This window comes from Monodon monoceros, unplaced genomic scaffold, assembly GCF_005190385.1.
Source record: "Monodon monoceros isolate NGI ecotype Baffin Bay Population unplaced genomic scaffold, NGI_Narwhal_1 Super_Scaffold_2, whole genome shotgun sequence".
Classification (NCBI taxonomy): domain Eukaryota; kingdom Metazoa; phylum Chordata; class Mammalia; order Artiodactyla; family Monodontidae; genus Monodon; species Monodon monoceros.
This window is the reverse complement of record NW_021703776.1, coordinates 38,722,461-38,735,584: the sequence shown is the minus strand read 5'-3', so window position 1 is coordinate 38,735,584 and position 13,124 is coordinate 38,722,461. Positions and strand designations below refer to the sequence as shown.

The 13,124-nt window shown below is 35.0% G+C and overlaps 1 protein-coding gene across 6 annotated transcripts in view; it reads right to left on the bottom strand.

Annotated features, from left to right (window-relative positions):
* Positions 1–13,124, bottom strand: part of ETV1 (ETS variant 1) — a 94,471-nt gene that overhangs the window by 72,193 nt on the left and 9,154 nt on the right. For all 6 annotated transcript variants that reach the window (XM_029234229.1, XM_029234227.1, XM_029234226.1 and 3 more), the window contains one exon: positions 9,595–9,648. In XM_029234229.1, coding sequence (XP_029090062.1) covers positions 9,595–9,648 — 54 coding nt within the window. The remainder of the gene's footprint in view (positions 1–9,594; positions 9,649–13,124) is intronic.

Below are 13,124 nucleotides of genomic sequence, written 5' to 3'. Positions count from 1 at the left end.
CTGATAACTGAGACTTGGCTCTAATGTTACCCAAATGCAAACAGCTTTCCATTATCCTTCAAATAAAAATGAAACATGGAAAATAAAAGAAGGTATCTGCGTTAGATTTCAAACAACTTAAGCCACCTGTGCATGAATATGTTTTTAAAAAGAGTCTAAGCACCCAAGAAGCTATTCATTCATTTCAATACTCATTCAATCGCCACAACATGTGAATCATACAAGGATGAGTAGGACATGATCCATCCTCTACAAGCCAATTGAAATAGTGTTTAAATTGAGATGCACACAAAGCATTTATGGGCACACAGAAGTCATTAATTCGAACATAATTAAGGAATAAATGACATATGAACGGAATCTTAAAGAACGAGTATGATCTCAAAATGTAGAGGTTAATACACTGTATATAGTAATATACAATGTATAGTATTGGGTTGGCCAGAAAGTTCATTCGGCATTTTCCGTACCATGTTACACGAACTTCCTGGCCAACCCAATATTAACATGAGAGTACATAATTTTTAAAAAGCTGTAAAATATTCTTCTTAGTCAACCATCACAGGAATTTAGGCTTAGGCTAAAGAGGTATGAACACAGAGAGTCATCCACTGGGAAATCCAGTGGCTACACCCTTAAGCAGAGTGCTTTCTGTGGAAATAAACATAAAATTTGAAAAAAAACACCTAAGTACATTTTCTTCAGAACATAACAGATCAGAGTCTGAACAGACAATGACTATGAATACACACTGATCCCGATACAATTTCACATCCCTCAACATGGGATGAATAAGACTTTATCAGTTACATGCAATAAGAACGAAAGCTTCACAAGAGCAGAGGTATTTTTCTGGTTTGCCCACCACTGTATCAGCAATGCCTAGAACAAAACACGACATATAATAGGCTCAAAACACATTCGCTGAATGAATAAACTTTTAGTGTCTTATAAACTTACTTAGCATCCTTAATATACAACTGTATAGACGTATGTATCAGTAAATAAGTTAAATTAAAATCTCATGAGTAAAATAAAAATGTTTATACTAAGATTTATTATTCATATTTTAAATAACAAAAATGAAGATAATGGATATGGCTCACGCTTGTAAGCGTACATAAGCACTCCAATTTTGCAAACAGAAATATGAATATAATATTTCCCTATAAAACATAAAGGAACAATCACAATTCAAACCTCTCCCATGGGATCTAAAAATCGCTCTTAAAAGCACAGTAAATTCAACAACTAGGAGTAATTATGAAACAAACCTGAACGGTTTAACAATGTAGTATCTATGGCAAAATGAACTTTGCTAACCTTAGATTTAAATAAGATTTAAAGATGGCATACAAAATCATTAGCACACAAAAGTAGTTTTTCTTAAACTTTAATCAGACATTATATAAGTAGGATTTTTAATCTAGCCACTCCTGATAAATTGTCGATAAATACGTTCTTGAGTTCACAAAAGCCTCAGCTAATGCCAAAGCAAAGTAGTGCTTGTTGGGGCACAATTCATTAGATTTTAAAAAGCAACCACATCAAACCAACCATTTTTACTTAGTGAGACACAGCACAAACTCTCATTAGGAGAAAATTCATTAACAGACAGAAGCAAATAAGCACTGTGCATATTAAGTAGACGTTTAATGTTATAAAAGGGAAAAAATGGAAAAGAAAGAATGATATAAATAAAACCCCATAAGAACACTAAACATACAATTATGACATAAAGATTCTCATGTACTAGTTTAGCTCAGATTATCTCTTCATCGGTCCTTTATATCTGATTTCATGAAATTTACATACATTTGGTGGCCCCCAAATGTCCTCATTTTCACGACTGCTTTGGCTTTATTTGCAAATACTAATAAATGTTGTTTTTGCTTTTTTTATTCATCAATATATATATACGCATCTCTGTATGTATTAAAAATACTAGAACAAAGAACATAACTTTGGTTCTGCAAATACTTTTCCACCTTCATCCCTTACCTAAATTTTCCAATAAATACTGTTTGGCTTTCAGACTAATAAATCCAGTTACTGCATAACGATATACTTATTTAATACTGAGTAACGTTCAGCCAAAGAAGGCACAGATCACTTTTCTCAAAATAATTTGTTACTAATTATAGGCAGGCTAAGTGGAAAGCATTTGTTGACGTACTCCCTTTGAGCATGTTTCTGAAGTTAATTTCTAGGATAATTTGTTATACTAAAGGCAAAATTAAAGAACGATAAAGAAAATAGGAAACAAAAAGCTAAAATTTTGGGTTGAGATACGTAATTTTAGCTTTCAGCTATAAGGAAAAAACAAACTCCAATTTTTTTTGGAAGGTGGGGTTGTTTTCCTTTGTCTTTTGGTTTTCACTTTGGCACTGAGTCTGAACTATCTACCTTATGAAGAATAAACCGGTAGAACCAAAATTTGTGAAAGGGATCTCTCTCCTAGAGCAGATCTTAATAAAATTGAACCAACTGTTTACTTATAAGTACATAGTAATTTATTGTAATTTCTATTTATACACTTCCCCATTATGTTTTTCTAAAGTCAAATTCAAGCAAGCATTTACCATATTTAGATGTTACCCTTCCTTCTTTCCCTTGAGCGTGGAAAAAGAGTCACAATCACAACGTGGCCTGGGTCTGAGAGATTATTTCTTTGTCATTTTACGGATAAGTAAATAAAGATTAAGAAACAGGCCCAAGGTGTATTATTTAGATTTTCTTTCTTCTCTAAAACTTCGTGGATTCCTGGGAGGTTATCTAAAATGAAAATTATTGCAAGATGCAGCTTATTTTTCACTGGGTTTCTATTTTGGTTTGAAAAATACGTTCCTTGTGAAACAATCAAGCACCAAATTAAATTTTTTTTTGCTGAAAATGTGGCTGCTGGACTTAAAACTGGCATAGATAGGGCAGATGTGCACTACCAATGGAAGAGTAAACTATCTAATAACAAGAATCCCTAATGAATGTACTTGGAAAAGGATGGGGCCCCCAATGCTTGGTTCTCTCTAACCAGATTGGGAAAATTCACAATTTACTAGGTAGCCTTCTAAAGTAGAATTGATTGAAGGATGACAGGGATCTACAATGAGCCATGACTTTCTTATAGCTAAAGGTAAGAGAAAATAAGTAGAAAATAGTCTTTGCAATTGGAAAACACAAGTAACTCAAGTAAAAATGATAAAAATGAAGAAACCACTTCAACGGTATCATTTTTATATAGATTTAATTCCCTAGTATATTTCAATTAGATGACAATATATTACTTAATAACATCTTCAGAAACTGTATCTATTACTTAATGAATTGTGTATGAATAGCCAAGTCCATCTTACAACTTAATTGCAAAAAATTGATGCTGCTATCTTTATTCTACAAATAAGTAAATAACAGGATAGTAAAATTTCTAACGTTGTGCTCCTTGGAAGGCCTGCATCAGAATCACCTAACAGCTCGTTAGAAATTACAGGGCCCAATTCCAGACCTAAATGGTCAAACTCTCACAGATAGGGACCATAAAGCTGCATTTGAATAAACTTCCCAAATAACTCATATTCACACTCAAGTGTGAATAAGGTTACTGGACTCATGTAAAATTACATAGCTGATGACTTTCAGGAAAATAATTTAAACCTACCCAAAATGATTATCTATCTGAACAGGACAAACAAAAAAACCCTAAAACTGATAAATCAATAAGTTGCAGTACAATTACATTATTTAGTATGTGAGCCAACTACAAAGGAAAAAAAAATGGTTGCCTCTAGAGAAGAGAACTGTGAAAAATGGGGAATGATCTTACTTGTGTTTTCCTACTCTATCAATATATTGCTTTGATAAAATATTTAAACTGTAAAAAAAAAAAAAAACAATAAAATAACCCAAAGCAACAAACAGGCCAAAAACAACAAAAACCATACACAAAGGAATCAACCTTCAAGGGCTGGCAATGGCTGAGATCGTACACATATGTATGATCGCAGGTGAGAAAGGCAGAAGACACTTCATCCTTGAAATGGATAGTTTAAGTCTGATGACGGTGACATGCTTAAATTTACCTCCAAAAATGTTTAAAAAGAAGACAAAACACAGTAACAAACTCATTTCCTCAAATCTCAGAAACGGAATTCCTCTGTGAATGTGTGCTCACCTTCTGGTAAAAGCAGTTAGAGAAATAAAAGACAAAATCTTCCTCACCAGTCACATCCAAAACATGAATCAGGTAAGAAAGGTTTCAAAATTAGTAACAAAAAGTAAATTTTATAAAGTACTCACTGTCTGTGTAGAAAGGAACAGAATGCAGGAAGGTAGCTTAGTAGAAAGGAAGAAAATTAAGAAACACAAACACTAAGTGGAACTTTCCAACCCAGGACAAACGCATGTTAATATAAAAGGAATTATTCAGTCAGGGTCTGCATAGACCTAACTTCAGCTTTTTTCAGAAGCAGATTTGTAACATGAATCTGTTAAGGTATTTTTTTTCTCCACTTCACCGCAAAAAGCACCCCAAGTGCTATTTTTTTTTTTCAAATTCCTACGAAGATGAAGTGCAGCTAGGACTTCCATTTACATAGACAACGTATCACCCGTGTAATAATGGCTTTAAACAGTTGAGTCCGCACACACTGGTTTGTCTTGATTATTTTCAGAATGGGTCACTAGTATTGTGTTACAAACTTCAGTTAAAGTAGAGAAATTTGCAAACTTTTTATATTTACTTTCATAAATATATCAGAGAAGAGTCAAGGTTATTATTCCTTTAATGACATCATTCTAATTGATTTGCATTCCAGTGTTCTTTCTCGGGTGTGAAAGAAAGGTGTAGAGTTACAAGGATCTATCCTACTGGGAATTTTGCATAACCCTGGCTAAACCCCTGGGAATGTTCTGGGAGAACATAAAATGTAAATGTGAATATCATCTATCATGTGAATCACTGTAGAGGAAACATGGAAAGGAACTAATGTAATCAAATGGAAACGAACAAGTTAGAAAAATAGTAACACACAACTTTGTAAATGAAGAAAATGAGGGGTGGTAGATTTTAAAAGACTAGTGATATAACTAAATATAAAGTATATGACTTATAAGATTATTGATGTACTGAATTTAAAACACATGATTTACAAAAATTCAGTCTATACACAAATTTGTATCTACTTTGGAAAGATAAGGCTCATCTATTATTCTAAATACTCTTTTAATTCTCTTTTCTGAAGAGATATAATTCTACTTCCTCTGGACTAAAGCGTATCCTAAAGTTATTCTATCTTTTTCCACAGTGCCTGAATTCTGAAAAGATTCATTTCTAAGAAACAGTATGTTTGAGCCACATAATTGTTTTCCTTAACCTCCATTCAATTCCTAGGATGGGCTTGTATGATGTTTTTGTTTGTTTTCATTTGTTTTTAATGTCTATACATGCTTCAAACGTCAGCATCCTTCAAAGGTTACCAAACTATAGCATGACATCATTAAGATTCCAGGTTTCCAACAGAAAAACTTTATAAATAATAAGAGGTGCTCAGGAAAATTTTTAGGCAATACCCCAGTGTTATGGTTTAATTTCATTTTTCAGATTTTTTGAATGCTCTGTTCACTACTCTTCTACGTATGTTTATACACGTTACACGCGAATGTATGTTCTGTAATACAGTGCTGGGCAGAAACTTGCCATTCATTCTCCTAACCTACATTTACCAAAGGGCTAAAGCAATAAAAGCAAAAACAGAAGCATTTTATTCGATTGAGGTATGTAAGGAAATCTGATTATTCCCATTGGAAAAAAATAGCCCCATAGAAGTTATAGACGGGCCACACAGAGGGGATGGAGTTTCCTTCTGTTCCTAGAGATAGGATCCCTCTGCCCCACTAAGCTTTTCCAGACAGACAAGTATCAAACATTTGCAAAGGGCATTTAGGAGACAAGATGGCCTTTCAATTCCAATATTTGATAACCTTCTCCATCCAGAAATGCTCTTTAGAGTCTAATCCATATGCCCTATTCCTCTATTTAAATTATTTCCCTCTTTCTCCATCCTCAGTGAAGACTGAAATTAGCTGGTCACCATCATCCAAACAATAGTCCTTTAAGTCAGTGAAACTTAAAATAAATCATATCTCCACTTTCTTCTTATTAGACTATTTCAGATTTATTTTTACGTGTGTTTATAGGTTTCCCTTTATAATTAGGTGTTTTATTCACAAGTCCTAGAGCCATATTTGTTAAACTGTAAATACTCATTGAAGTAAAATAAAATTTCAGCATTCTGAAAGTGCTTGGCTAAACATTCATGGTTTTAGCATGTTTTTCCAGAAGGACACTATATATAATGCCTTAAGGCATGATCAGATGTTTCTACCTTAAGAAGGGAATTAGGACTTCGAAAATACTTAGGAGAAAATCAGCACTAAGAAGCTGATCATGGTTATGACAACAATTTTACTTATTGTGCTTCTGAAACATGCCAGGCATACTGACTATGACATGCTCCTAATCCTCAATAAGTTCACCGTCTTACTGACATGTATCTACAATATTATAATAAACAGAAGATACAAGATGTTATAGAGTCTAACTCTGCAGGGTAAGGATGCAAAGAAAGGTCAAGAAAGACCTCAGTGCGGTGAACGCGCAGCTGAGTCTGGAGTTGGAGGTACACCAGACTGCAAAGCAAAATTTTTAAAAATTTTAAAGCAAAATGAACACGTGCAAAGGTAAAGAGGCATAAGAGAGCTCACTCTGTTTGGGGGACTGAAAAATTAGAAAGGCTCAAGTTTAGAGAATGGAGAGACACAGGGTGCTGGGATAGCAAGAGTTAAAACTGAAAAGATAGCCAAGGCCCAGGTTATAGAACAATGTTCTGTACAGCTAAAGAATTAGGACTTTGTCCTGAAAGATGTTTAAAGAGAAAATTAACAAGGTCACATGGCTGTGTGTTAATATCATTGCAGAGAGCAGACTGGCAGGAGGGAAACCGAAGGCAAGAACACCAACAGAAAGGCTGATTCACAAGTTCCGTGGAGGCAGAAAGTGGGTGTGAACTAAGGCAGTGAAATATTAGAAATGGAGTCGAAGCCATGAAATTACGACACTTTTGAGACGCAGAATTAACAACTTGGTAAGCAAAGGGAGGTTAATGGTAAAGAACTGGGACGGACTGAAGGTAAAGGTTTTCAGCTTGGACTGGTGATGCCATCAACTTAGAAGGGCAACAGAAGTTGAAGAGAGATGCTGGGCAGAAAAAAAGTAAAGATTTCACCGTTGGCCTTACTGAGAGTGTACTGTCAGTGGAGAATCACATTGAAAACTGGGGGTGCTATGTAAATGGTGTTTTATGCTGATGCTCAGCTGAGGGCGGAGGGGGTGAGTGCAGAGGTGCTGCGTTTTTCTAATTTGCACCAGGACCTCAGTGGTGGATCAGGGGCACCAGATGTTCAGTAGACGGGGACAGACTGGAGACCCGCACTAGAGAGAACGACGTAGGAGACATAGCTCAACAGAAGCATGCTGACCACAGTAGCTGATAGCCACATGTGTTCACATACATTTAAAGTCATAAAAAATAAATAAATTAAAAATTAATTTCTTCAGTCCCATTAGCCACAGTTCAAGTGCTCAATGAGGAATGTGGTTAGTGGCTCCTATACTGAACGGTACAGACATAGGTTATTCCCATCATCGCAGAAAGTTCTGTGGGACTGTGCTGGCACGGCATAAGAAAAAGAAGAGGAAAGGTCTGGGGACAGAACCCTGGGAAAGACAGAGAAAGTAGATGAGTGACTTGAGAAGGAGTAATCAAAGGAATAAAGAAAGAAAGAGAAAATCATATGCTGTGAACCTAGAGAAGTGAGTTCAAGGAGACGAATTAATCAAGAATACGAAAAAACAAAAAGACGGCAAATAAGAAAAGGAATAAAAAATTACCTTTAGGCATTTGGTAGAGTATTAAAATCATTACCAATTTCTTCAGATATAAAATGACTCCATGAGACTAACTCTCCCACTCAGATGACAGGTTTAGTTTTTAGAAAGAACTCCAGTGCCTCACAGGAAGGGACATGTGGAAATGTGACCATTCTCTTCCCACACTTCACCGAAGAAAGGGAGACCTTGCCTAGCTGTCATCCTTAGCCATCATCCTTCCGGGAATTTCTAAGAGTCTCTAATCAAGGTCTAAACCTTAGCTGAACAGGTTTCTTGAAGTCCTATGTCTAATAAATATATCAAACAGTACAGAAAATTCTCTTCTCAGATCAAAAATCAAGCTGACACAACAGCAGTTACCAGGTGCTGGGGGCAGGGTAAGTGGGGAGTTAGTTTTTAGTAAGTACAGACTTTCAGTAGGGATGATAAGAAAGTTCTGGAAATGGATGGTGTTGATGTTTGCACAACAACGTGACTGCCATTGAACTGCACACTTAAAAATGATTCAAATGATACAATTTCTGTAATATATATTTTACCACAAATGAAAAAAAACTGTAATGACGCCGAACTAAAATATGTAACACGGGAGAGAATCTGGAAGAAACCTCTTACAACCCTTGACACCTGGGAAATGTAAGATAGCAAACATAAAAGCTGAAAACATTGCACACGAACATCTGTTACTCAAAGTAACGTAGGTATTTGTGTTAGATTTATGATATTAGGTGTGAAAATATGGGTTTGATAAGTTGTAAGGTATTAAAAGCATCTGTTGTTGCTGTTGCTACTGCCTCCTGTGAAACCGTCAATGGCCTGGAAAAATGAAACAAGTGAGAGCTTTAATTGGTGCTAAAAGAACAAGAATGTATTAGGTCAGTTTTATAATCAGGATGGCATTTATACCCTTATCTTTACTATTCACACCTCAGGTCAATAGCTGCAGTTTGCTGATAGAGGCAAACCATAAATATCGGAAGCAAACCCCGAGGCAACCATGTTGATACAGGCAAAATGCTCATTCTTTGATTAGAGGAGGGGAGAACCCCTGAATCACTCCTCTCGCATGCTATGACAAGCCCTGGAGCAAGGCTCGGGGAAAGAAACACAGAAGGGATCCTAAGAGAAGCCGATGGCTACTTGCATTTGTGTGACTGCAACCGGGAAGCAGATAATGAGGCTAAAAATTAAATCCAAGCAGGTGAAAGTTCATGAGTGTAAAATAATACAATAAGCCAGAGGATGTGTGGTCTAAGATTTTTATGTTATACAATAAATCTCATGAGGATTTGAACTACTGACCGTCTCCCATCAGCACACACACTTTTCCTGCTGGACATACTGAAAAGCTGGAAGTAAACACTTGCATGTTCATGGATCACACCCTGTTTCTTCTCCAAGGATATTAACGAAATAGAGAACAGGACCCTCTTTCAATCCAATCAGTTTTCCTAAGCTCTTTTCAGATCCTACAGGGGTTCTACTGAGGTCACAACCTGACAAATACAATCACCTCATGACTGTAAGCTAAAAAGGCATGGACACAATGCAAGAAAAGACACTGGAAGTGGAGACCAACCAAAGAGAAAGGATAAAAACAGGAAACAAAGACAAAGAAAAGTTCAAGAGATGAGTCATAGTATACTTACAACTTTCAGCCTGATAGTCTGGCACAAACTGCTCATCATTGTCAGGTACCTGAGCTGAGAAAAAAAAAATGAAAACAAAATTAAGAGAGAAACTGCCAAAATTAAGAGAGAAACTGCCATAAAGAATGTCAAGTAAGATCTCTCATGGAAGAGCTTTTTAGACTGAGACCAAATCTATGATTATTTGCCAATGAGCTCATATTTAAAATGGCATTGACAGCAATATTTGGGAGGAGAAATAGAAGCCATCATCAATGTCACCCAGAAAACACGTATGTCAGAAATAAAATGGTGGAAGTTGTAGTCCCTCTGAATTTCACCTGCCACGTGGAAATAAAAGAAACATGCAAAATAAAAGAAGCTACAGGAATTCCATTAGATGCAGTGGGGTATTTTTTGTTTTTTGTTTTTGCAAGAATGGAGTAAGAAGTATTTCAATTCACCTACTGCCGGTGCTTAAGCGGCCCATTTAAATTAACCACACAATTTTTCCACATGGTGTGTAATTACTACACATATCCCTCTGCTTTTTAGAAATATCTGCTTTTGATATGTTCGGTCTACTGCCAATTAGACTACCATAATTAAAAGTGTTTGCCCGAAATTTGGCCAAAATATGTGACAAAGTTTTTTACATGAAAAGATTATCATTGATTTTGGTCATATATAATAAAATATTATATCTCAATGATTATGGTCACAATAATAAAAATAATAAATAATAAAAACAAACTCCATCTTTTCATGCAAAATATTTTCCAGGTGACTATTTAGTACTAACAAAAGAATATCACTATTTCATCAGTCCTAATGTCAAATGACTACCCTATTTTTAGTAAAGGAAAAAAATTCTAAAGAGCAAGAACTTAATGTATTCGGCAGTCAAAACACAAGTATATTTTTCACTTCTAGAATATTTTCATCACAGTTAATTTAGATGTCAAAATAACCTATTCCAAATTGACATATTAAAAAAATGAGTTTTCATCTGCACACACAAATATGCACACTTACCGACATACAAGCTACATAAAAGCTGGGTTTATAATGAGTTATAATCCTAATTAACTTTAGCTATAACCTGATTAGTTAGTATTACTTTACTAGTATTATCTGAGAGTGAAACTTTTTATCCAATCAAGTCATACTAAAACAGATGTCAATTAATTTTTTTAAAAGTGCCTATTCTGTATGGGGAATTCTTATTAACATAATCAGTCTTTGTTGAAAAAGTTTTGTGTTGGTAATTAAGAAAAAAAATTCATATAAAAAGTAATTCTACATTTTAAAAATTCTGTATAAAAAAGGAACACAACATACATAGAATTAAAATGTCTGTTGTGTCAGCTTATTTAATAGGATTTAAAAAAACAAATATTTGGTTGAATAAAATTTATGTTATATTATTAAGAGCGGAACAAACGATAATCTTGCCTATTACCAAGACATATGCAGTTTGACATTCAATTATTTTCTAACAACTTTCTTCTGTACACCAATACTTAGGTTATTGAAGACAAATTCCATCCTCTGCCACTTAAGAAAACCAAACAAATTAAGCGCTTTTTTCCAAATTAGAACTGATACCTATTTGATCAGCCTGTACTGGAGGAAGAGGTACTTTTTTCTTCCGATTCCACTAATACCTGATACCAAGGTTAACTAAAGGCCAGCAACCTTCAAATCATTGTTCTATGTTACGCTGTGTAAACTGTGTAACATTATTTAACCTCTTTGAACTCCATTTTACTCAACAGTTTAATAGTGATAATACAGGTTTTTCATGAGGATTAAATGGAATAGTCTAAACACAACGCCAGACACAATATCAGATACTCAAGAAACATTACTTATATTCTTCTTTCCAAACCTCCACCACCCATCCCTTTTTTTCAATTCACACACGAAGTACTACTCAAATCATTACAATGCAAGTTTAATATCTTTACTTCTAATGAATTATATTGGAGACGGATAAAAATCGCAGCTAAAATTTGTACATTAGCATTCTCTTAGCTATAAACATTCTTTTGACAGTACAGTAAACCTGATTTTTCTCAAAGACTCACAAATTATAAGTGGAGGAGTAACCACTGAAATAAGTCTTTTCACCAAAAAAATTACAAAAAGTGTTTTTAATATCTATTTAATAAATAACAGCAGGCAGACAGAATCAAATCCTACACATTTTTCCCACCATATCCACAGGTTTTGGTTTTCCTTTGAAATTAACAGCTAAACCCAGATAACTACTGAGATGCAAAATTACCAACCACGGCAATTACTATGCTTTTAAAAAGCCAACATTTACAAGAATCTAATAAAAACGTAATATCCCTTTACAGGAATAGTTAAAAATAGCGGGTGAGTAACAAAAATGTATTTGTAACAGAATATGCTGGTATGACTGTCCCAAAGGCCAGACTTTTTTTTTCTTACTATCAGAAGACAAAGTTGCAATTCAATGATATATATCACTGCAAGAAAGGCGTAAAAATCGCTGATGGATAAGCAGCGTATGTTGGGAGATGGGAGCTGGGGAGGGAAAACTTCAGGAGGAGAAGAAACCAAAAGTTATACCTCACAAATACAGAAAATAGCTACATACCAACAATTTTGTAAAAAGAATAAGAACTGCTATTTCTGTTCTAACTCCTTAACATACTGAATAAATACTTCACACTTATGCCTGAACATATTCCAGAATTTTAACAAAAAACATATGACTCACATTTTCACAGAAGCTAATCTTAAGAAACTGAATAGACCAAATGAAGCAGCATGCTACTTAAATGGACAAAAGCTGAAGTCTACCTCTAACTTGAAGTTAGAGTCAAAGGAAAGCAGCTAACGAAAAACACAAGTTGGATCTGGGCAAGGAAAATATGACAAAGTATTGCCACACTCGTATCGTACATTTCCTTTTTTTCCTCCATTCACGGGGAATTCTGTGAAGTAGCAAACTACAGCTTCCTGAAAATTTGCGGCAAGCCATACCAACTCCAAAGTGGAAAATTAACAATAGAGGCCAACCTAAAAATAGATTGGTTTTTTCACTGCTATCTATAATAAACTATGCTTGGAATAATCACCTTTGGGGAATGAAAATGTTTCCCCACCCTCTGTAATTAAAGAGGAAGGGGAAAGAGTAAGAAAGGAGAAGAGAAAGTATATACCAAAAGACCAATAAAAGGCTTTCAAGAAGATGAAGCATGTGGATTTTACTGGTAATAGCTGGAGCGCTTCTATCAGTTCATCACACATTAATAGACAAGTTGCCATCAAGTCTCAGGACTTCGCCTTTATAAGGGAAGTATTTGCACTCTCAGCCATTTACCTACATTATTATCCAAAGTTGTTCCTCCTCCCCCTCCCCCTCCCTCTCTCTCTCTCTCTAGTTCTACTACATCGCAATACATATTATGAGAAAGAAACCCATGAAAATATTAATCACAATCTTGATGTCACAGAATCACTAACCCTTATTTTGAATTTTAATATACTTTCTTAACTAACATTTCTTGGGCGGG